The sequence below is a fragment of the Hemiscyllium ocellatum genome, chromosome 22 (genome assembly GCF_020745735.1).
Source record: "Hemiscyllium ocellatum isolate sHemOce1 chromosome 22, sHemOce1.pat.X.cur, whole genome shotgun sequence".
NCBI lineage: Eukaryota > Metazoa > Chordata > Chondrichthyes > Orectolobiformes > Hemiscylliidae > Hemiscyllium > Hemiscyllium ocellatum.
Window position 1 is genome coordinate 31,626,824 of NC_083422.1, and position 24,074 is coordinate 31,650,897.

Sequence of the window (24,074 nt, forward strand, 5' to 3'; positions counted from 1 at the left end):
TACAGAACAGCAAAGAATATTTTATTAACCAAACTCTATTGGAAGATTGTTGCTGACAAAAAAAAATTGGATTTATTGAGACTGCAACTGGATTGAGACTTTTGAATTTATGATGGCGATAAAATTACAGTGCAATATCAGCAAATTCTAGCAGAGTTTGCCAACTGATTATAACCTTAATGCAAACTGATCAGTGAACACAGAACAGGCAGAGATCATTCAGTAAAGGCAGCAAATAGGATAAAAGTTCAGGATAAAAACAGGATATCAATGGCTAAGTGGCATTTCACTTGTTTTATTTTCAATAGTTCAATTTCCAAGGACAGTGAAGATAACATCCATTAAACAGTTTCCTTTGCCACTTATTTTACAGACTCTATACAATATTTTGTGTATATGCATATTATAAAAAATTAACTATCTTCATTCTTTCCATATTCCCATTTAGCACTAACTTGCTGACTCCAGATATTTCAGACAGTGCAATGCTAAGGTTTGCTCACTATAACTTTCTAAACTGCCAGTGATTACTTTATAATTCTGAATCAATATAACCTAAGTACATTTTACTAAAAACCAACACTGGCGTTCAAAATTATGTAGCATATGACATTGAGAACCTTCCCTCCCTGATGAAATGGCCAATGGATATGCTATCATCACTGTCACCACCTACACTCCAATGCTATACCACAAACTGGGTCAGTAACTACTGGGGCTTTTTTCCAAAAAATTTTAAATGGGGCAAGTATTCAGCTTCTCCCTCAAAACCATTCTGAGCACAAATGAACTGCTGCAATATATGCCACATTGATAAGCTTTGCAAATTTCAGAAAGATTTGGTCCTCAATGAGAATCACCATTTGGAGTGCTTCGTCCAATTTTATGGGGAAATCTTTGGATGTCAGTCTTTAGAAACTGGTTAGTCAGTAGTGTATGGACTCTAAACATGAAACATTTATTACCAAAAACTTCACCAGGAATCATTCTGAGTACAATTCTATAAGCATAAAATATTACTGCAAATTGTCACTTGAATATTTTGAGACTGTACAGTTTTGTAAAATAGCTGAAACTCCTGCAGTTTTAAAATTATGGTATTTCAAATAGCAGTAATAAATCGATTAAGCAAATTCAATTTGAAATGAATGTTGTATGGGTGCACTCACAATTGTATTTAATTTTTTTCCTGCAGTTTAGATCAAAATGTGTAGTCACTGTCCACAGAAGATATAGTATCCCTAAGGCAATGAGTTCAATGTTTTAGACAGTGAAAAAGGTGAAAAACAACTTTGTAGTTCACAAATGCTGAAAAATGTGGTTGGCACAATTAAAAATATGAACTTAAAATTTTACAGCTGAGGATATGGCCATATAAATTGGGAAAAATATGAACAGAGATTTACATTTAAATAGGTTCCAAGCAATATTTACAGCCACAAACATTGTTTAACGCTTCTGGAACTTAAGCTTACTGAAAATTAAAACAGGCGTCATTTAAAACTGAATGTTGATGCTTCTAAGGGATGACAGCAGTAGAGAAAGGGATCTGTCTTCAACTGCAGACAGTGGCAGAATTACATTCCTCCATGTTTGATATGAGCATTTTCTGCATCACGCACAGGCAACACTGACCAACCTGCAAGAGCACTCAAAAGAAAAAGCACCACTATCACCTCCACTGTTACTAAACTGTGACAATTTGGTTGCCACGAGTCTGTGCAGCCTTTGAATTTAGAAGTTATGGAAGAAATATCAATAGGATAAATTAGATTCAGAAATATTTATTTTTATTCTGAAATTAATTCAACACTTCTACCATTGAAAGTAGATGCATTTTTACAGACTTCAAAATTCTAATAATTTTAAAATAAATGTAGTGGGACTCTAATGCTCAAGTTAATTTTCTTCCAGCTCATCATTTTAATGTAGCCAACAGCTGATCTTTAACATCTACATTTATATTAGTTTTGATTAGGATAAAAATTATGTTGCCCAATTTTAAATGCTTACCTGCAAAATTTCTGTAATTATCATTCCCAAGTGCCACTTAAACTTTAATTCAGCAAGCTAAAGTAAGTAACATTGAGACTTAAAGCTTGTGCAAAATTCTGTCATCACATGTCCTATCATTTGATGGTAACAGCAATACTCATGTACTTTGGGAAATACAAATGTTGGTATCGTTCTGGTTATATAAAAATATAGCATCATTCAGGGATCAGCCAAACACGGAAGAAAAACCAAAGTCAATCACTAATATGTTTTCCTCTCATGTTTGTCAGCATATCAAGCTGAAATAGTCATAAAACCAAACTATTCAGCTGCAATGCACACCAAATCAAAATGTGTTACTTAAAAAAAGGGGAAGAGAATAAATTTGGTATTGTACAACAGATTGAAAATCCACTGAAGGCTTAAAAAACATGGTAGGGTTGAGGGGGTGTAAAGTACATCTTCCTTATCAGCATATAATTTAAGAGAAAAAAGTGTTTCAAATATAGTTCGGTAAATCTTAACCAGAAATGTACCATAGCAGGTTCCTTCAGATTTATAAAACCAGCTTGGTTTTCTCATTTTGAAATAGGTAAGGCGCGTTACATTCTATATATACACACGCAAACACATGCACACGAGAAATTCCTGAGTACAGGATTGGGTACATTACTTAATGTAAAAGCTCCTTGTGAATGGCAAAAATAGCACAAAAAGAACTTCTCCATAAATCCTTGCCTCAAGGAATAAAAAAAGATTGTCACCCTTTCAAAGATTAAACATCTACTGACATACAATGGATTAGTGGGTTTCATTAAGTTAACTTTATATCTTTCATGTTTGGCAACCCCATTTGAGAAAATTCAGAAATTGGTAAATCAAAACACAATTTTGCATTTTCTCTTATAAGAGATGATTCTATTAACTTCAATTTTCCTTTATCACTGAGTCCATGAGCAAACGCATTGACCATCATATTTCATGAAGTGAAACCTCTTTGCAGCTTCAATTAAAAGGGACAAAATTTGGCAAACTGAATTGCGATAAAATCAAGAAATTAACAGCACCCAAAATGGAATATAGCAATAATTCTAGGAAACAGGAACAGTGAGCAGTAGATTATTTTTATATACAAATTTTGCTATACTAACACCAGTCAGGCACATTATTGATGAAGAAACCAAACCTTTGATTACATACTGGTAATTTACACTTTCATTTTTTCTAAGAGGATTGGATGGTTCAGTGTAGCGATACAGTACACTACACAAAATTTCTAAACAAGACAAGTTTTGTTCACAGATAATCTTACGTGCAAGCTAAAGCATTCATTTTTTGTTCCAATTTGGCTATGAAGAATTCAACAAACACTAATTTGGCTCTTAATGGGGCAAATTTTGAAGACCGCTGACAACGTTCCCTTTTGTGAGCCCGCAAAAAAGGCAAAACAAAACATAGTGCAAGAGGTACAATATTGTCAATTTAAAACAAATTCTTCATTAGGTACAGACCCAGCAGCGATTGGTTTAACCTGTGATACCAATTTTAAAATAGAATATCTGGTGCTACCATTGTGTGCCAATAGTTGTGTTTTGCCATTGGAAGCAAATGTTGGCTATTACATGTGAAACTTTTCAAAGAGTACAGACAAATAATCCTACATCCTGTTTATCTGAAAGCACACTTTGCACTAGGCAATGCCCATCACATGTAGAATATACAAGCTTTCTGCACACAGAAACCTTCCTGTTACACATTGATTCAATTGCTTGACCTGAACACCATCTCTCTCTCATTTCTTCCAAATTTATGTGCATCACAAAATTAGTGCCTAAGAGTCTGTTATATTTGTGAAGTTTGTGGGCCATTTGTGTCTTCGTTTGGATGTGAATTCGGACACATGTCACCCAACGCAGCATATTCACTGTCAGACGTTTCTGAAGGTTCATGTAAGCTTTCATAACTGTTCTCTTCTTTATTAACAGCATCACCATGTGCTTTTTGTGACTGGGGACTCCCCATTCTGATTCCGTAATAGTTAGAAGCAGTTGCGCTTGTTGAAGGTTTACCAGTAGAACCCACACCCTGTAACCGAGGCACATAAACACTACTCATCACCTGCAAATTGCCCCTAGTAGTAACATCAGAATGATCAGAATTAGGCAACAGAGCAACAGAGGAGTCCAAGCCTTCTTGCATATTCACTTCCATTGCTTGTCCAGGACAGAACTTCTGAGTAGGCACATGTGCCGAATTTTCTTCAGCTAATCCCCTTGTGAGTGCAGCTTCTTGGAGTTCTAAGTGGAAAGATACCAATAAACAATAGTATTGAATGCATTTTCATAACTTCTGATTTTAGCCCAAGAAAACAACATGTCCAATCAGTTTAAATGTGTTCTAGAAACCTTCACAACATATGGTTTGGTGCAATGGTACACAGGCTAAGATTTAGAGTTGTTGGCTGAAGCAGTTCTACAATATAAATGCGGAAGCAATAGAGAGCAATAAGCAGCATAGAGAATTAGTCAGAAGGAAGGATTTTAATGCTGCCTCACAGCATCAGGGTCCCGGGTTCGATTCCAGACTCGGGCGACTGTGTGGAGTTTGCACATTCTCCCCATGTCTGCGTGGGTTTCCTCCGGGTGCTCCGGTTTCCACCCACAGTCCAAAGATGTGCAGGTCAGGTGAATTGGCCATTCTAAACTGCCCATAGCGTTAGGTACATTAGTCAGAGGGAAAATCGGTCTGGGTGGGTTGCTCTTCGGAGAGTCGGTGTGGACGTTTTGGGCCGAAGGGCCTGTTTCCACACTGTTGGGAATCTAAATAATCTAATCTAATACATCCTGAGTACAATATTGCAAACAGCAAGTCTGTAACTATTTTGGCACCAAAGCACAATAGATTTTTAAAATGTTAGTTTAAAAGATGATTTGTCTAGTTGTCAGATTTGACTGGTTTCAAGCAGATGCTTCATGTATTAAAATTGAAAGATATTGGCCATTAGAAGCTATGGTCTATTACTGTAATTTGTTTTAACCGCACAGGTTGCAAATGTTTTGGGGAATTCTTAGACTCTTTGGGTCATCAGATTTTAGAAGTTTCAACTTATGTAATGACACTTATGTTAATAAAGCAAATTCAGGAGTAGCTTCACATATTACCTCAAATTCAAAAACATAGCCCTTCAACTTTACCTGGTCATTCAGGACAACTCAATTCTCTTCCTTTTGATTCTTGCTTGATCACACTTTTTCTGCCTACATTCTAACTATAAAATCTTTATCCTCTTTCACCCGCAGTGCAGGAGGTTAAGAAGAAACATATTGAATTTATAAAATAAAATAAAAAGCTCAACTCTCAGCTAGCTGAAAGCAAGCAAATTCATATTCACGTAACCATGCTTACCTGATGAACAGTTTAGCAGCTTCTTGTTTAAAACAAATCTATGCTTGAAAATTAGGGCATAAATATTTAAATGGAGTTGACTGATTTTACATTTGATTTTACTTTTGCATCACTGATACTTCAACACCTCATTGAGGATGCAACGATATAGGCCAGTAGAGTTTTGGTTAACTTTGTTGTCCATCTACAACAGTCAATGAGCACACACATTGTCCATAAAATATTGTTGCATTACATTGTCATATTGCAAACAGTTTCACTTACTCTTCCCTACAATTCAAAAACATGTTTTTCCCAGTTTTAGCTCCACTTAATTGCATTTTGCATACTCATTGCAGGATTCTGCTCAGATTTACTGGTTTAAGTAAATTAGTTAACAGGTCTTGCTAAAAACAATTCAAAGAAAAGTAATGTTTCATGTTTCACAGCTACTTACTCTTTTCATCTGCAATCTCTCTTTTCCTACGCGCTATTTGTTTTTTCAGTTTATCCACTTCAAGTAGATAGTTTTCAACTGTTCGTTCACTTTTTTCCACTTCCCCACATACAGTCTGCAAGAGGTTGAAATAAAGAAAAAAGAAAACTATTAATCTTAATTCAACAATTGCATGTTAAATAATGACAAAGTATCCTAATGTACTTCACAGGAGCAAACTGGACAACAATTGTGATTAAGCTAAAGACAACATTCAGATACATGATAAAAGGTTTGCCCAAAGAGGTAGATTTTAAAGAAGCATCTTAAAATAAAAGAGAGCTCAAAACTTTTAAGTTAGGGAATTCCTAACAATAAGTCTTAGATAGTTGGAGATGCAGTCACCAATGGCACAGAAAAGGAAGCCACAGATGCACTGAGGGCAGATTTGAGGAACAGCTCTCACAGAGCTATTGGAGATTTAGCCAAAGAAGAAAAAAAAATGGTGAGAGGAGACCACAGATGGATTTGAACACAAAAGAATTTTAATTTTTAGGCACTTGTCATCTTTATCTCCCCATCCACAAGTCAACAAAGATAGTATGAGTTAAGGTACTGGCCACAGAATGTTTGATGAGCGTGGATGAAGTTATGAAGATTGAAAGGGGAGCGATGTAATGCACTGCAAAAGTCAAACCTGGAAGCTTCAACTATAGATGGACTGAGTCGGGACAGACAAAGGCCCCGACTCAGTTGGGGGAGAACGTCGACAGTTTTGAAATGGCATCGGATGCTCAAGATCAGAGTCATCAAAAAGGTCTTATCAATCAGTTTTAGGGATCTAGCAAAGGAGTTCCAGAATACAGAGCAAATTCATTAAAACTCTGTTAGAGGCAGCAACGAGAAAATATTAAGTGCAGTCAGAGAAGCAATGGAGTTAAAATGGAGGTGAAGTGAGGTAAGGTGGAGTCTGAAGACGAGGACTCGGATTTTAAGTTAGATGCAATAGTGGGACGCTATGGAGGTAGCTGTGTTTGATACATGAACAAGTTAGAAATTTATGAAGCCAATTATCATTTGGTGCCCCAGAATGCAATACAGAATAATAGGTAGGGCTGAATAAAAATCTAGGGAGCAGGGAAGTAGAAAATTAAACTTTTGGGATATGGTGATGTAATGTGCCCTGTGTTTCAGACACATGTAGAAAGGGACTAAATCACACCCAAGGCACTCAAAAAGGTCTTACATGTTCAACATTGTGAACTAAAATGGTCAAAACTGGAAATCATTAGTTTCATTTTGCTATGCATCCACAACATCAATCCTTTAAAATAATCATCACTTTTTGAAAGCTAAATCAAAATCACAACAGGGTACATTTTTAAAAATGTAATCCCGACAATTAATAGCAAGATAATTAACATTAATTACTCAAGATCATGCATAGTTATTCATCACAGCTCCCAACGATCTTACTTGCAGTTTTTCCTGAAGTGCATTGTACACCTGATAAATGGCCCTGATATCTTTAATCACCCCATCTTTGTCAAAGAACTCAGCCCTATGCAGAGAAAATAAAAATACTTCATTAACTCAAGACTGGAATTGCAATTATGCACCATGTTTAACAGAGCCATGTGATTCCACAGTTAGTTCTAAAATAAGTTTGTTTTCAATGCTGAAGGGAAAAGAAATTTAAAAATTAAGCTTTGGCAATGAAGAGTAATTTTTAAAAGCAGTATATGCAGGTAAATGACTAACTCATAGGCAAATAAAGTTTTGTAAAAAGACTTAATCAGTTAATAGGATGGGAATATTGACCAGAAAGAGACTTTTTTGTACTGTAATCAACAACTGTGACTTAATCTTATTCAGACTTTCTAAATGACTGAGAAACCATCTATGTAAATTTTCTGAAATACTGCTACAGACTGCTGAAGATAAAAAGGTCTGGTGATTCAAAGAGACAGCATTATATATCCTGTCAACCAGTTCATTGTACAACTTGTAACTCAATAACTTTCATTTACTGCTATTTTTACAACTTTTAGCATGCCTGTCTTTTTCCCCATTAGATTAGATTACTTACAGTGTGGAAACAGGCCCTTCAGCCCAACAAGTCCATACTGACCCGCCGAAGAGCAACCCACCCAGACCCACTCCCATACATTTACCCCTTCACTTAATATTATTCTTTTGAAACATTGTTTCATAGGTAGCATGTATATGAATATTTTTGTCTAACTAATTGTTATTCAGAGATGAGCTTCAGCCAAGTGTCAACAGCCTATTCGGCTTAATTTAGATGGTTAGGAGGGGATTGGTGACCAAAGGAAAGAAAGGTGATGGTGTTTGACACTGCAACCAGCTGGGGCTACGGGTGGCATTCACAAGAGAGAAATCATGCCATTTTTTTTCTTCCCACTTACTAAAGAAAATGAAATCAATTGTAATCTATTGACTGCTGACTTGATGGACATAATCAATTCAGCCAGAATGGTACGTCAAACATTCCTGGTTTTACAGCTCAATTGTATACTATGCAACAAATACTAATTAAAATAACTTTATTCCTACTTTCTGACCAAAATTTGATCTATGAACAGACGACCATGTTTAGTTTGCAACAGATAATGTGTGGGTTTTCATTTTAAAACTCAACTAATCCACTTAATTATAAACTGTAGTTTGTCTCAACTGTATAAGACGACATGGCATATAATACATGATCAAAATGTGACTAGTAATATTACACATTCACAAGTCTTTAAGTTACACAACCAAATCATGCAAGATCAATTTCAAACTCATTTTGACAGGATTCCTGCAAAATGTCAGGGACTGTCACACATTAGAAAGCATAACATTTTCTTGTATTAACAACTGAAATTAGTGAAGCAGCAGACAAGCTGAATCCAAATTGCTACTTTGTCATCTGTGCAAATACAAATGGATATTAACTATTAGCAGCACCACTTCCTTTTGAAAATGTACTGGTAGTTACGAAGGAAAATGCTCGAAATAGCAAAGATCTTCAAAGCTTCTTTGGCTATTTCTTTACCCATGGATATCAACTAACTTGCTATGTTTCTAGTGCTTTCAGTTTTTGTTTTAAATTTCAAGTACAGCATTTTGCTTTCGTATATGCCAGATCCTCAACTCCTTCAGACATCAGACCACTGATTAACAAAAGTCAGAAGCTTGTTAATGGAAAGTTTAAATTCACACTATCAAGATTGCCCTTAAAATTTGAGAATAGATGTATTTCACTGAGCAGTGAGATTTCCTTAAGAATAAGAAACCGATGTCCAAGAAATCAGTACCATGATCAGTTGGACAAAATATTTACTGAATATATTCCACAACATGTACATAATTCCTATAAGTTACTGCAGACAAATACTGACACACAGATAAACTTCAAAGCAGGAATTTCAAACTCATCTTACTACATCATTTATCAAAATGATCCTTCATTGAAATACTCACCCATGTTCTGTTACCACCTTGTCATAATTCCGTGATGTGTTTGGCACTGAGGAACTCTTGTACTCTTGTTGGCTAGTGTTCCCCAAATTTGGAATAGTGAGTGAAACTCTCTGATCATACCTTCAGAAATAAGGTAGGATATTTTAAAAACTAAAATAGCCTGCGTAAAACAACTACATATTTGAGTATCTTAAATAGACTAAACACTATAATTCATAAAGTAAACATTCCCATAAATTTTGAGTATATACAGATTCTAACTTGACTACCTTTTGGTTCTACATAATCCAGAACCTTTAGAATGCAAATCTAAAACTTAATAAAATGGTCATGTTATGTACAAAACACAAATACTGAACCATAGTGCAAACTTTCCAAGTGGGAAGCTTTGAAAAGAAATGGCCATTAAAACTGAATAGTTTTACTTATTTTTTCTAGCATAAATGCTCTAGGTTTTACATCATTAATATAACATGTAGTAGGCTTTAAAAGGTCAAATAGCTTACCGTCGATTAGACCTAAACATCACATATTCCAACGCATGTGTTGAGTTGTTTGCTGTGGAGATGAAGCTAAATAGAAGGAAGACTAGATCAGGCACTCCAAGGATGTTTGTCAGCTGCTTATGGATAATATGTTCTCTGTAGGACATTTGCTGCTGTGTATTCCTTCTAAATCTGTACCAGCCAATAACATTCTACAAGAGAAGAAACTCATTAGGACTTTAATATTGAACAAAACCATTTTACAGAACTGCACTGCAACACATCTTCACATATTCAAATCTTCCAAGGGGAGGTAGGGAGGGAATATCTACTTAAGAAATCAGACTTGGAATCAGGAGAATTTTACACTTCCAAAAATCTAGATGTTAGTGTCCTCTTATTCTAAAATACTAAAAACAAAACACAGACCATGAGTGATAAGCACATGCCACTGTAATCAGCTTAGCTCTTTTGTGTATCACTATGTTTTGGAACAGAATAAAAGGCCTGTAGGGTACCAAACTCTGATTCAAAGAAAACATTTCCATTTTAAGACATCATGTGAAAAGTAGGTAAAGTTGCATGGCTTCCCACAGAAATCGCTGAAAACCTAAAAAAAAAAGCTAATGAAAAATGTTAGCTTTTAGTTCAAAGGAACTGGAACACAAAGAAAAGAGGAGAGGTTTCAGTTATACAGAGCCTTGGTCAGATAACCTAAACAAGTGGATTAAGTTGAGAGCATCATGACAGATACAGCAGCATTTAGAATATGACAGATTCCCCAAATAAACACTCTTCTGTATTAGATTATGAGTGCTGATTCCATGAACATGCAATGTATTGCCTTGAGTTGAAACATTTGAAGGGCAATCTAACGGAGTTTAAAATGATAAAGCAATTAATGGTATAGCTACGTCCATCAAAGAGAAATCCAGAATAAAGGGACACAATCTGAAGGCTCATGTAAGATAACTTTGTAGTGAAACTAGAAGACTTGCAACCACATAAGCTAGTGTTAATATTGTCACCTTCCAAACAAAAACTGTGGATACTAGATTGTATTTTCAAGACAGAAATGGATTTTTAGTTGGTAAATGTATGAAAAAGACTGTCAGTCATTTATACATAATCACAAGATGTTGCAAAGTGCATCATAGTAAGTCAACAGGAATTAAGTGCAATCAATCAAATTTCAATATCGAAGTGAGGCACATTTTGTCTGCTTTGCACAAGTGCATGCCCACAAACTTAAAGTGTCATCATGATTAGTTAATCAAATTATACTGTTCATTGAGGAATAAATATTGATCAGGACAATCAAATAAGTACCCTTCTCTTCTTTAAGATAGTAGTACAGGATTTCCCATATCCAACCAGGAGAACAGATTAACATCTCAACAAAAAGTGCAACATCCTCTCAGTACTGCACTGGAATGACTTTTGTACTTCAGTCCTAAGTGGTACTTGAGCCTAGAATCGTCCACCTCATAGGTGGTAGCACTATTAACTACGTCACATTAGACATCACAAAATAAGCAAAATCAAACTGAATGGGGCAAGAGTCTCATCGGGCTGAAATTACATATCCCAATCTTATGTCGCAATAATTTATTTAAGGAAGAACCTGCAGAATTACAAACAAAAATGAGCACTTACTTTCCTCCTCCCTTTCAGGATTCTATCCAAACTTTCTTCATTGACTCTTCCTGCATAATCGTAAAAGCTGAAAGTGACAAAATTATAGATTAAAAGAATGCAGTCCTTATAACATTGTGCGAAATATAGCATACTAGTATCTTAACACAAACAAATGCTGGGGAGACCTTAAGTTGTTTAAACATGTAAAATCAGTTTACTAGGGGAAAATAGCTTTAGAAAAATATGTTTGTCATTACCTGCACTGAGATCAGAGCAAGAAATGAAGAGAAAGTGAGGACTGCAGATGCTGGAGATCAGAGCTGAAAATGGGTTGCTGGAAAAGCGCAGCAGGTCAGGCAGCATCCAAGGAACAGGAAATTTGACGTTTCGGGCATAAACCCTGATTCCTGATGAAGGGCTTATGCCCGAAACGTCAAATTTCCTGTTCCTTGGATGCTGCCTGACCTGCTGCGCTTTTCCAGCAACACATTTTCAGCTCTAACCAAAGAAATGGGCTAGTTCCATTTATGGCATCCATGCTCATGCTGAACATCCAACTACAAACAGATTACTTGCACTTACTATTTTCCAGTCATAGAAGCCCATTACAAAGGCATTGTTTAAAATTATGTGTTCCAATTATTTTGTGTCGTTCATAGACTGATTTACACTTGACAACACTAATTTTATTTAATGCACTAGGGAACTGTGACATTAAACTGTTCAAGTTAAACTCGAATTGTATGAGTGCATAAACAAAAAGGGGGATTATAATATTTTACAAGAAAAATCACCAGAATCAAGGATAGAAGTCAGTGTAATTCTCAAAGGAAGTGCAGATCTTCAAGTTACTGAACCAAATGATTGAAAGATGGTACAAAAATTCAGTTGGATGTCAATCTCTTCGATTGAACTATTTATAGTATTTCAATGACAAATACAGTATCAGGCAACTGTAATAAGTTTACATGCAAATTACAGATTTGGTCATCTGTTCACAACAAGTAACAGGAATATCAGCAGTGAGTTTAACTGGGTGAGGGCTATATTTTCAATTATTCACATTCAATAAAGTCACACAGGAAAGTCACTGAAATAACTATACATTACAATCTTGGCACAATGATGTCGTCTACGGGTAACATTTAAATAATGTAGTCATGATTAGTTTGAGATCCAACACTGGAGCTGCATTACAGAAAAGAGTGTGTTTCTGGAAGAACCCCATAAGATACAGGAGGCCATTCACTCCAGGTCTGCTGCACCACTTGATCACGGCTGATACATTTCTTAATACCATTCTCCTCCTTTTACTCTATAACCTTCACGGACTTCACTTGGTAATGCTACACTATTAGCAGCCAGTGTCCTTTGCACTGTACATCAGCATTATATTTGCAACTGACAGTCTTATTAAATTTAAATGACAGACTCTTACCAATTAAAACAGAGTCACAGAGTTGCACAGCATGGAGTCAGACCTTTAGGTCCAACTCTCCATGCTGCCCAGATATCCTAAATTAATCTGGTCCCATTCATCAGCCTTATGCCCATATCCCTCCAAACCATTCCTATTCATGCAGCCATCCAGATGCCTTTTAATAATTCTGATTTGGAATGGTTAGTGTTGGACTGGGGTGGACTAAGTTAAAAATCACAATACTAGGTTATAGTCTAACATGTTTATTTGAAAACACTAGCGTTCAGAGCGCTGCTTCTTCCCACCTAATGAAGCAGTGCTTTGAAAGCTATTGCTTCCAAATAAACCCGTTGGACTATAACCTATTGTTGTGTGATTTTTAACTTTTAAAATGTTCTAATTGTACCAAACTCCATTACTGCCTCTGGCAGTTCATTCCATACACACATCGCCTAGGTAAAAAAGGGCCCTGCAGGTCCCTTTTAAGATCTTTCCCCTCAAACCCATGCCGTCTAGTTTTGGATTCCCCTGCCCTGGGGGAAAAAAAAAGCCTTTGTAATTCACCCTCTCCATGACCCTCATGACTTTATAAACCTCTACAAAGGTCACCCCTCAGTCTTCAATGCTCCAGAGAAAATTTTCCCAGCTAGCCACTGAAATGAACTCAGATTATTAAACATGAGGACAAGGCAGCATTCAAAACCTTTATCCTGAACAAATGAGCAAGGAAAATATCATAAAATACCCTCCCACATTAGAAAAGTAACAAAACATCATAATGAATTAAGTAATGTTGTTAATTAACGTTACCGAAAGTAAAGTTTTAAAGGGTTAGGGGAGAGAGATAAGCCAGACAAACAGAATGAGGAAACTTTTGTGGCAAGAAACATAGCATAAAATCATACACCACAGGAGTCCCTTTGACCTGTCAAGTCCGTACCACCAAAAATATACTACTAAGGGCAGCATGGTGGCTCAGTGGTTAACACTGTTGCCTCTCAGCTTGCGCAAGGCTGGAATCTACCTGTAAGAATAATAGGGTAGTCATGGCAGGGGATTTTAACTTTCCAAACATCAACTGGGACTGCAATAGTGTCAAAGGTTTAGATGGAGAGGAATTTCTGAAGTGTGTACAAGACACTTGTCTGATTCAGTATGTGGATGTACCTACTAGACTCGGTGCAAAACTTGACCTACTTTTGGGAAATAAGGCAGAGCAGGTGACTGAGGTGTCAGTAGGGGAGCACTTTGGGGCCAGCGATCATAATTTTATTCATTTTAAACTAGTGATGGAAAAGGATAGACCAGATCTAAAAGTTGAAGTTCTAAACTGGAGAAAGGCCAATTTTGACGGTATTATGTAAGAACTTTCAAAAGCTGATTGGAGGCAGATGTTCGCAGGTAAAGGGACAGATGGAAAACGGGAAGCCTTCAGAAATAAGATAACAAGAATCCAGAGAAAGTATATTCCTGTCAGGGTGAAAGGAAAGGCTGGTAGTTAAAGAGAATGCTGGATGACTAAAGAAATTGAGGGTTTGGTTAAGGAAAAGAAGGGAAGCATAAATCAGGTATAAACAGGATAGATCGAGTGAATCCTTAGAAGAGTATAAAGAAAGTAGGAGTGTACTTAAGAGGGAAATCAGGAGGGCAAAAACGGGGACATGAGATAGCTTTGGCAAATAGAATTAAGGAGAATCCAAGGGGTTTTTACTAATATATTAAAGACAAAAGGGTAAATAGGGAGAGAATAGGGCCTTAAAAGATCAGCAAGGCAACCTTTGTGTGGAGACACAAAAAAAATGGGGGATGTACTAAATGAATATTTTGCATCATTATTTACTGTGCAAAAGGATATGGAAGATATAGACCGTAGGGAAATAGATAGTGATATCTTGCAAAATGTCCATATTATAGAAGAGGAAGTGCTGGATGTCTTGAAACGGGTAAAAGGTGGATAAATCCCCAGGACCTGATCAGGTGTATCCGAGAACTCTGTAGGAAGCTAGAGAAGTGATTGCTGGGCCTCTTGCGGAGATATTTGTATCATCGATAGTCACAGGTGAGGTGCTGGAAGACTGGAGGTTAGCAAATGTGGTGCCATGGTTTACGAAGGGCAGTAAAAACAAGCCAGGGAACAATAGACCGGTGAGAGCCTGACCTCGGTGGTGGGCAAGTTGTTGGACGGAATCCTGAGGGTCAGGACATTAATGTATTTGGAAAGGCAAGGACTGATTCGGGATAGTCAACATGGCTTTGTGCATGGGAAATCATGTCTCACAAACTTGATTGAGTTTTTTTGAAGTAACAAAGAAGATTGATGAGGACAGAGTAGTGGATGTAACCTATATGGACTTCAGTAAGGCGTTTGACAATGTTCCCCATGGGAGACTGATTAGCAAGGTTACATCTCATGGAATATAGGGAGAACTAGCCATTTGGATACAGAACTGGCTCAAAGGTGGTGGTGGAGGGTTGTTTTTCAGACTGGAGGCCTGTGACCACTGGAGTGCCACAAGGATCGGTATTGGGCCCTCTACTTTTTGTCATTTACATAAATGATTTGGATGCGAGCATAAGAGGTACAGCTACTAAGTTTGCAGATGACACCAAAATTGGAGGTGTAATGGACAGCGAAGAGGGTTACTTCAGATTATAACAGGATCTGGACCAGATGGGCCAATGGGCTGCAAAGTGGTGGATGGAGTTTAATTCAGATGAATGAGAGGTGCTGCATTTTTGGGAAAGCAAATCTTAGCAGGATTTATACACTTAATGGTAAGATCCTAGGGAGTGTTGCTGAACAAAGTGACCTTGGAGTGCAGGTTCATAGCTCCTTGAAAGTGGAGTCGCAGGTAGATAGGATAGTGAAGAAGTTGTTTGGTATGCTTTCCTTTATTGGTCAGAGTATTGAGTCCAGGAGTTGGGAGGTCATGTTGCGGCTGTACAGGACATTGGTCAGGCCATTGTTGGAATATTTCGCGCAATTCTGGTCTCCTTCCTATCGGAAAGATGTTGTCAAACTTGAAAGGGTTCAGAAAAAAATTTACAAGGATGTTGCCAGGGTTGGAGGATCTGAGTTACAGGGAGAGGCTGAACAGGCTGGGGTTGTTTTCCTGGAGCATCGGAGGCTAAGGAGTGACCTTATAGAGGTTTACAAAATCATGAGGGGCATGGATAGGTTAAATCGGCAAAGTCTTTAGTTCTGGACTCCCCGACCCCAGGGAAGAGGGCACAGGTTTAGGGTGAGAGGGGAAAGATATAAAAGAGACCTAAGGGACAGAGGGTGGTACTTGTATGGAATGAGCTGCCAGAGGATGTGGTGGAGGCTGGTACAATTGCAACATTTAAGAGGCATTTGGATGGGTATATGAATAAGAAGGTGGTTCTGTTCGCCGAGCTGGAAGTTTTTGCTGCAAACGTTTCGTTCCCTGGCTAGGGAACATCATCAGTGCTATTGGAGCCTCCTGTGAAGCGCTGCTTTGATGTTTCTTCGGTATTTATAGTGGTTTGTTCTTGCCGCTTCCGGGTGTCAGTTTCAGCTGTAGTAGTTTGTATGTGGGGTCCAGGTCGATGTGTCTGTTGATGGATGTTCTTGCCGCTTCCGGGTGTCAGTTTCAGCTGTAGTAGTTTGTATGTGGGGTCCAGGTCGATGTGTCTGTTGATGGATGTTCTTGCCGCTTCCGGGTGTCAGTTTCAGCTGTAGTGGTTTGTATATGGGGTCCAGGTCGATGTGTCTGTTGATGGATGTTCTTGCCGCTTCCGGGTGTCAGTTTCAGCTGTAGTGGTTTGTATATGGGGTCCAGGTCCATGTACATGGACCTGGACCCCATATACAAACCACTACAGCTGAAACTGACACCCGGAAGCGGCAAGAACAAACCACTATAAATACTGGAAGAAACATCAAAGCAGCGCTTCACAGGAGGCTCCAATAGCACTGATGATGTTCCCTAGCCAGGGAACGAAACGTTTGCAGCAAAAACTTCCAGCTCGGCGAACAGAACCACAACAACGGACACCCGAGCTACAAATCTTCAACCAGACTTTAATGAATAAGAAGGGTTTGGAGGGATATGGGCCGGGTACTGGCAGGCAGGACTAGATTGGGTTGGGATATCTGGTCGGCGTGGATGGGTTGGACCGAAGTGTCTGTTTCCATGCTGTATATCTCTTATGACTCGATAACTGCCTATGTGGAGTTTGCACACTCTCTCCTGTGTGGGTTTCCACCTAGTGCTCTGGTTTCCTCTCTCAGTCCAGAGATGTGCGAGCTAGGTGGATTAGCCATGGTAAATGCAGGGTTACAGGGATAGGGTAGGGGGGTGGGATGCTCTTCGGAGGGTTGTTGTGAACTCGCCGGGCCGACTGACCTGCTTCTACACTGAAGGGATTCAATTGATCAGCGAATTCTTAAGGAACCAATCAGGAGATACTACAAGGTGACAGCAATATCCATTATGCTGCGATACTATTATCTTTCACTCTCAGTTTATTTCTCCAAAGTCACAATAGATTATTTGGTCGGGATGAAGTGGTTTGTTTTGCCTAAATTCAGCGAGAGACTCTTTGGCCCCTTTTCCCCTCCCAAATCCCAACAAAGGAGTATACAACACTTCTCAAAGTGTTTACTGGATCTAATATTTCTTTTGATTATTACTTATCTGCACCTGCCAGTTGCTTATGGACTTCTTCCAATAAATCCAGGGTAGCCTATACAATTGCTAGTGGTAAGGGATGGGGGGTGCATCAATGTAAATGTGACTAAGGCTATCCACTGTGCCATGATCAACGTACCAGTCGCCACTGTTCCCCTGAAGGAGCTCGCATCTCATGCGTATGCCTCGAGAAGTCTGTCTCTGTTATCACTGTATTCAGGCCCTTTGTGGAATGAGTAATAGCACCCACCTTCACCTAATGGTACTCACATCTTCTCAATTGTGAGATGGAAGGAACCATTCTGGGACAATAACCGCATCTCTTACCTAAAGACCTAACTCTTTCTATCGAGCAGATTTCACCCCAAGTGCCATGGTCTACCCATATGTTCAGGGAATTCATAAAGACAGGCCTGCTTCTTACTGGGAAACTCCTTCCATTATTTACACTAAACCTGATTATTTTTTGTTCAGCCAAGGTAAAGCAACTAACGACCTTGCCCTTAAATGAAATAGGTGCTGTAGCTGTCGAGACACTTTTTCCAACTACAGTTCCCTGTCCAATTACTTGGGAACTGGATTGGGATTTCCCTGTAAAACAAACAGTCAGTCTCACCCGAGTTTTGCACACATTGGAGGAATGCTAAGACTTCAAGCTCCATTAAAACGGACTGTCTAGGGTATGCATTTCTTAGTACCTTTACCTTAGGAGGTTCATCAGTCATCAGAATCGAAATTCTCATTTGTGGTCTCACCCTCTTGGGCAATAAGACGGATGCTGCCCTGACAGGAGTTAGGGACATGCTTTCAGAATTGGTCCCATTTTCCCAACAAAACCAGTACGCCCTCGATTACATACTGGCAAAGGAAAGAGGAGTTTGCACCATAGTCAAAGGCCAATGCATCATGGGGGTCACTGACCTCATCGAACATATTACCAGCCACATACATAACATTCGCACGTTTGTCAGCCAAATGACTGAAGGCGCAGGATGGGAAGATTAGGGTTTCAGCTCATTGTACAACAGGTTGATTAATATGGCTATGTATGCTGCCATTGTTTTAGTTGGTATTGCTATTGTTAAGTGTATTATTGCTAAAATATTGGCTTCTGTTGACAGCATTGGTTCTACCCAGAAAATGCTTCTTCTCCGTTGGAGAAGGAAATATGGCAGTCTTTGGCTTCCATTTAATTGGACTAATCTAACCCATGCCCCCACATCCTATGGTGTGGTCATGGAATGACAAAAGTTGGGGGGGTGGGGGGAAGGGGGGGAAAAGAGAAAGAGATGTGGATCTAAAATCTGGAATTAGACCATTGTCAGGAGTAAAAAATTTTATGCATGCTTTTATTAATAACAAAATGGCTGCATTCCTGCCTTGCTTAGCTAACTGAATTAAAGATAAAGCAGAACAATGGACCCTTTACAGCATGGAATTAACTAAGCTAGATAGGACATTATTAATCATCTCAATTAACATTGAAATACAGGTGGAAAGAAATAAAGATGTAGTAAACAACTTTGTTTTCCAGAAAATGTCACTGGGTTAACCTGCTGTCCATTATGTCATTTTATTGTATTCATTCTGTAATTGAAGCTGTACTATTTTGTAAGAAACATAAAAATTGCCTTTGTTCTAAGTGGAATTGCGCAGCTTCTCCAAAGAAGACAGAAGCTGTTAACCTTTGTGTTGCTATACAAACTGGTGCCTGGCATTGCAATAAACTGCGAAATCTTGCTGAAGCAGACCACATTTTTGTTGATTATTTGACCGATCGCGGAACCGAAAGACCCCTCCTGGGGATCGAGATCTTAAAGTTCTGAAGTCCATGGTATTGAAGAACTACTTATAGACTGAATGGCTCAAAGATAAACTTACACACACACACACACACACAATAAGAGCGCCTGGAATAACCTATTAAGGGACAAAGATAAGCTGTTACATAATAGCCTGAAAACAATTAGCCATGCCTGTGAAAGGAGGATTTGAGGCTACATAAACAAAACTGTTTGACACATGCTAACTGGATGCCTCATGCCACAAAGATACAAAGGCGGCATGGTGGCACAGTGGTTGGCACTGCTGCCTCACAGCACCAGAGACCCGGGTTCAATTCCCACCTGTATGGAGTTTGCACATTCTCCCAGTGTCTGCGTGGGTTTCCTCCGGTTTCCTCCCACAGTCCAAAAGTGTGCAGGTTAGATGAATTGGCCAGGCTAAATTGCCCGTAGCGTTCGGTGAAGGGTAAATGTAGGGGAATGGGTATGGGTGGGTTGCGCTTTGGCAGGTCGGTGTGGACTTGTTGGGCCGCAGGGCCTGTTTCCACACTGTAAGTAATCTAATCTAATAAATAAATTCTTCAGCAGGGGAATAAGTTAAGGAGTTAATTATAAGATAGGACAGGTCTTCAAAACAGGCAGTTAAGGCCAAATGTAACAAGGAACAGAGGAGTTACTTCTGACAAGGAAGCAAGCTGCAGACCCAAGGAGTCATAGAGATGTACAGCATGGAAACAGACCCTTCGGTCCAACCTGTCCTCACGGACCAGATATCCCAACCCAATCTAGTCCCATCTGCCAGCACCCGGCCCATATCCCTCCAAACCCTTCCTATTCATATACCCATCCAAATGCCTCTTAAATGTTGCAATTGTACCAGCCTCCACCGCATCCTCTGGCAGCTCATTCCAGACACGTACCACCCTCTGCATGAAAATGTTGCCCCTTAGATCTTATATTTTTCCCCTCTCACCCTAAACCTATGGCCCCTAGTTCTGGACTCCCCAATCCCAGGGAAAAGACTTTGTCTATTTATCCTATCCACGTCCCTCAATTTTGTAAACCTCTATAAGTTCACCCCTCAGCCTCTGACGCTCCAGGGAAAACAGCCCCAGCCTATTCAGCTTCTCCCTATAGCTCAAATCCTCCAACCCTGGCAACAGCCTTGTAAATCTTTTCTGAACCTGCAAAGAATAATCAATATTTTGAATGACAGGAATCTAAAGAATCAATAGTACCATATGCTGGACTAAGACCATAAGATATAAGAATGGGCCAATTAGCCTTACTTCCATCAAGTCCACTCCACCATTCAATTGTGGCTGATGGGTATTTCAATGCCACCTACCCACACTCTCCCCATATTACTGAATTCCTTGCGAGATTAAGAATTTATCAGTCTCCGTCTTGAAGACATTTAACATCCCAGCTTCCACTGTGCTGTGGCAGTGAATTCCACAGGCTCACCACTCTCTGGCTGAAAATATGTCACCTTATTTCGCTTCTAAATTGACTCCATCTAATTCGAAGGCTGTGCCCACAAGTCCTAGGATCCCCGCCTGACGGAAACATCTTCCCAGTATCCACCCTTTCTAAGCCATGCATTATCTTGTAAGTTTCTATTAGGTCTCCCCTCAACCTTCTAAACTCTAATGAACACAATCCCAGGATCCTCGGTGGTTCCTCGTATGTTAGGCCTACCATTCCAGGGATCACCCATGTGAATCTCTGCTGGACACGCTCCAGTGCCAGTACGTCCTTCCTGAGGTGTGGGGCCTAAAACTGGATACAATATTCTCAACGGGGCCTAACCGGAGCATTATAAAGTCTCAGAAGCACCTCATTGCAACCCTCTTGAAATAAATGGCAACATTACAGTTGCTTTCTTAACCACAGACTCAACCTGCAAGTCAACCTTTAGAGAATCCTGTACAAGCACTTCCAGATCCCTCTGTACTTTGGCTTTAGGAATTTTCTCACCATTGAGAAAATAGTCCTTGCCTGTGTTTTTTTTCTGGACCATTCTCCCAAACTGCCTAAGTCTTTCTGTTACTTCCCCACCTCCTCTATACTACCTGCCTGTCCACCTAACTTTGTATCATCAGCTAACTTTGCCAGAGTGTCCCCAGTCTCTTCATCAAGATCATTAATATATAAAGTGAACAGCTGGGGCCCCAACACTGAACCCTGCGGGACACCACTCATCACCGGCTGCCATTCCGAAAAAGAACTTTTTATCCCAACTCTCTGCCTTCTGTCAGACAGCCAATCCTCAATCCATGCCAGTAACTCACCTTGAACACTATGGGTCCTCACCTTACTCAGCAGACTCCCGGGAGGCACCTTATCAAAGGCCTTTTGGAAGTCTAGGTAGATAATATCCACTGGGTTTCTCTGGTCTAATCTACTTGTTACCTCTTCAAAGAATTCTAACAGGTTTGCCAGACATAACCTACCCTTGCTAAATCCATGCTGACTTGTCCTAATTCAACCCTGCGCTTCAAAAAATTTAGAAACCTCATCCTTAACTATGGATTCTAGAATTTTACATACAACTGAGGTTAAGCTAATCGGCCTATAATTTTCCATCTTTTGTCTTCATCCTTTCTTGATGAAGGGGGTTACAAAAGTGATTTTCCAATCATCTGGTACTTTCCCTAACTCCAGTGATTTTTGAAAGATTACAACCGACGTCTCTTATTTCTTCAGCCACCTCCCTTAGAACTCTAGGGTCGGACCAGAAGATTTATCAGTTTTTAGACCTTTTCATTTATCAAGTACTTTCTCTGTTATAACGGCCACTATACTCAACTCGGCCCCTTGACTCTCCCTAATTTTTGGGGTATTATTCACGCCTTCCACTGTGAAGACTGATACAAAGTATTCATTAAGTTCTTCAACTATTTCCTTATCTCCCATCACTTGCCTTCCTGCATCAATTTGGAGTAGCCCAAATTCTACTTTTGCCTCTTGTTTGTTTCTTATGTATTGAAAGAAACTTTTACTATCATTTGTAATATTACTGGGTAGCGTACCTTCAGGTTTGATCCTCTCCTTCCTTATTTCTCTCAATTATCCTCTGTTTGTTTTTGTAGTCTTTCCAATCTTCTGATTTCCCGGTGCTCTTGGCCATTTTAGAGGCTCTCTTTTTTCTTCTCAGATACATTTCCTGAGTTCCTTTGTCAGCCAAGGTTGTCAAATCTTCCCCTCCTCCCCCACCCCAATTCTATTTGCATATTGAAGTTTCCCCATGGTCACTGTGACCTTACCTTTCTGACACACCCTATTTCCTGGTACATCCGGCACCCCTGGTCTGACCACTGCTGAGAGGTCTATACATAACTCCCATTATGGTTTTTTTTTTGCCTTTGTGGTTCCTCGACTCCACTGACACAGATTCCACATCATCTGACCTTATGTCATTTAAGGCCATAGAATTAATTTCGTCCTTAATTAACAAGGTAACCCTGCCCACTTCCTTGTCACCTGAAGGATGAAAAGCTGAATAAGACAGCAACTCCAAAACTCTCCCTTAACAGAACTTCGAAGAACGACACTGCACAAAGATCAAGCCTTAGACACATTCAGAGTCAAGCACCTTTGGAATCCTGGCTAAATTCAACCTTAAACCAAGTAATAGCCCAAGTTGAGTTGTGAGATTTATTTTGCTGACTGGAAGGTTTGTTTTAGCTGCTACACACAATAAAGTTTAAATCATTGTTTCAGTACTTGATTGTATGTGAGATTTTTAAAATAAGTAACCAAATTCAAGGTGTGACAACTCTCAGTGGCGAATCACAGATTGATCAAGTAGAGCTTGAACTAATCAGCAGTCAGTCGCATTTCACTTAAGCCAATCAGAATGCAATTATATCATTGACTGTGCAGTTGGCAATGGCTCAGAAAAAGCTAATAAACACCAACATTCATGAACCAAAGTGCTTGCACTTGGTTTGATAAAGCAATTAGTAATACCTGTAGTTCTGTCAAAAGCAGAAGGCTAGAGACTGTATTGACAACACACCCCAAGCTGTACCTGAAAACAGGAACCATGCCAAACCTACAAAGTTGCTTCCTTGCTTTAATAAATATTACTTCATAAGTGAAATAAAACTTTCCGAGTTTCCTCAGCAAATTGTCAACTGTTGCTTTATTGTCTGCAGTCTCAATAAGGATTGGAGTTAAAAATTAATCCATAAAAAGGTAGGCTTTTTTTTGCTTAAACATTCTGTAATTCACCTGCCTCACTCTTTTTGGCATCCCACCCTGTTTCACAGGACTCTTTCTCTTCACTTTCTTTCCCTGCCAACCCCACCTTCCCTCCATCACACACACACACACACACACACACACACACACAGCAATTTTCCAAATGCAGTTACAACAGAAAAAAAAAATAGGGCAACACTGGCCAAGACAGACAATGACCTCACATGGAAGAGCCAGCCTGACATTCATGACTCAAAACCTTTCTTCAAATAAAAACCAAGACAAAATAAACCTCTTAAAGCCATAATATTGTCACATGAGCTAAGTGTCACACTTTTCTAACTTGGCAGCAAAATAGGACATGACATTTTTTTATGACCTGCAGAAAAAGCTTTATTGTTTCGTTATCTGTCCTCCTTCACTGAAATGCTCTCCTGTAACCAAAGTTATTTCCTTTGGCGTGTATTGTACTGAACTTTTCGGAATATGATGGTAAATGTAATGTTCCAAGATAAAATGGATATAAAAACAAAATACAACAAGACAACGCCAATGAAGAATCAAGAATTTTTTGAAGCC

General features: G+C 39.1%; 1 protein-coding gene across 1 annotated transcript in view; it reads right to left on the bottom strand.

The window, feature by feature from the left end:
* Positions 1-255: 255 nt before the first annotated feature.
* Positions 256-24,074, bottom strand: part of abraxas2 (abraxas 2, BRISC complex subunit) — a 47,599-nt gene continuing 23,780 nt past the window's right edge. Inside the window, exons 4-9 of the mRNA XM_060842017.1 lie at positions 11,446-11,512; positions 9,811-10,001; positions 9,305-9,424; positions 7,292-7,376; positions 5,837-5,951; positions 256-4,292 (exon numbers count right to left, since the gene is read on the bottom strand). Coding sequence (XP_060698000.1) covers positions 3,838-4,292; positions 5,837-5,951; positions 7,292-7,376; positions 9,305-9,424; positions 9,811-10,001; positions 11,446-11,512 — 1,033 coding nt within the window. The 3' untranslated portion in view covers positions 256-3,837. The remainder of the gene's footprint in view (positions 4,293-5,836; positions 5,952-7,291; positions 7,377-9,304; positions 9,425-9,810; positions 10,002-11,445; positions 11,513-24,074) is intronic.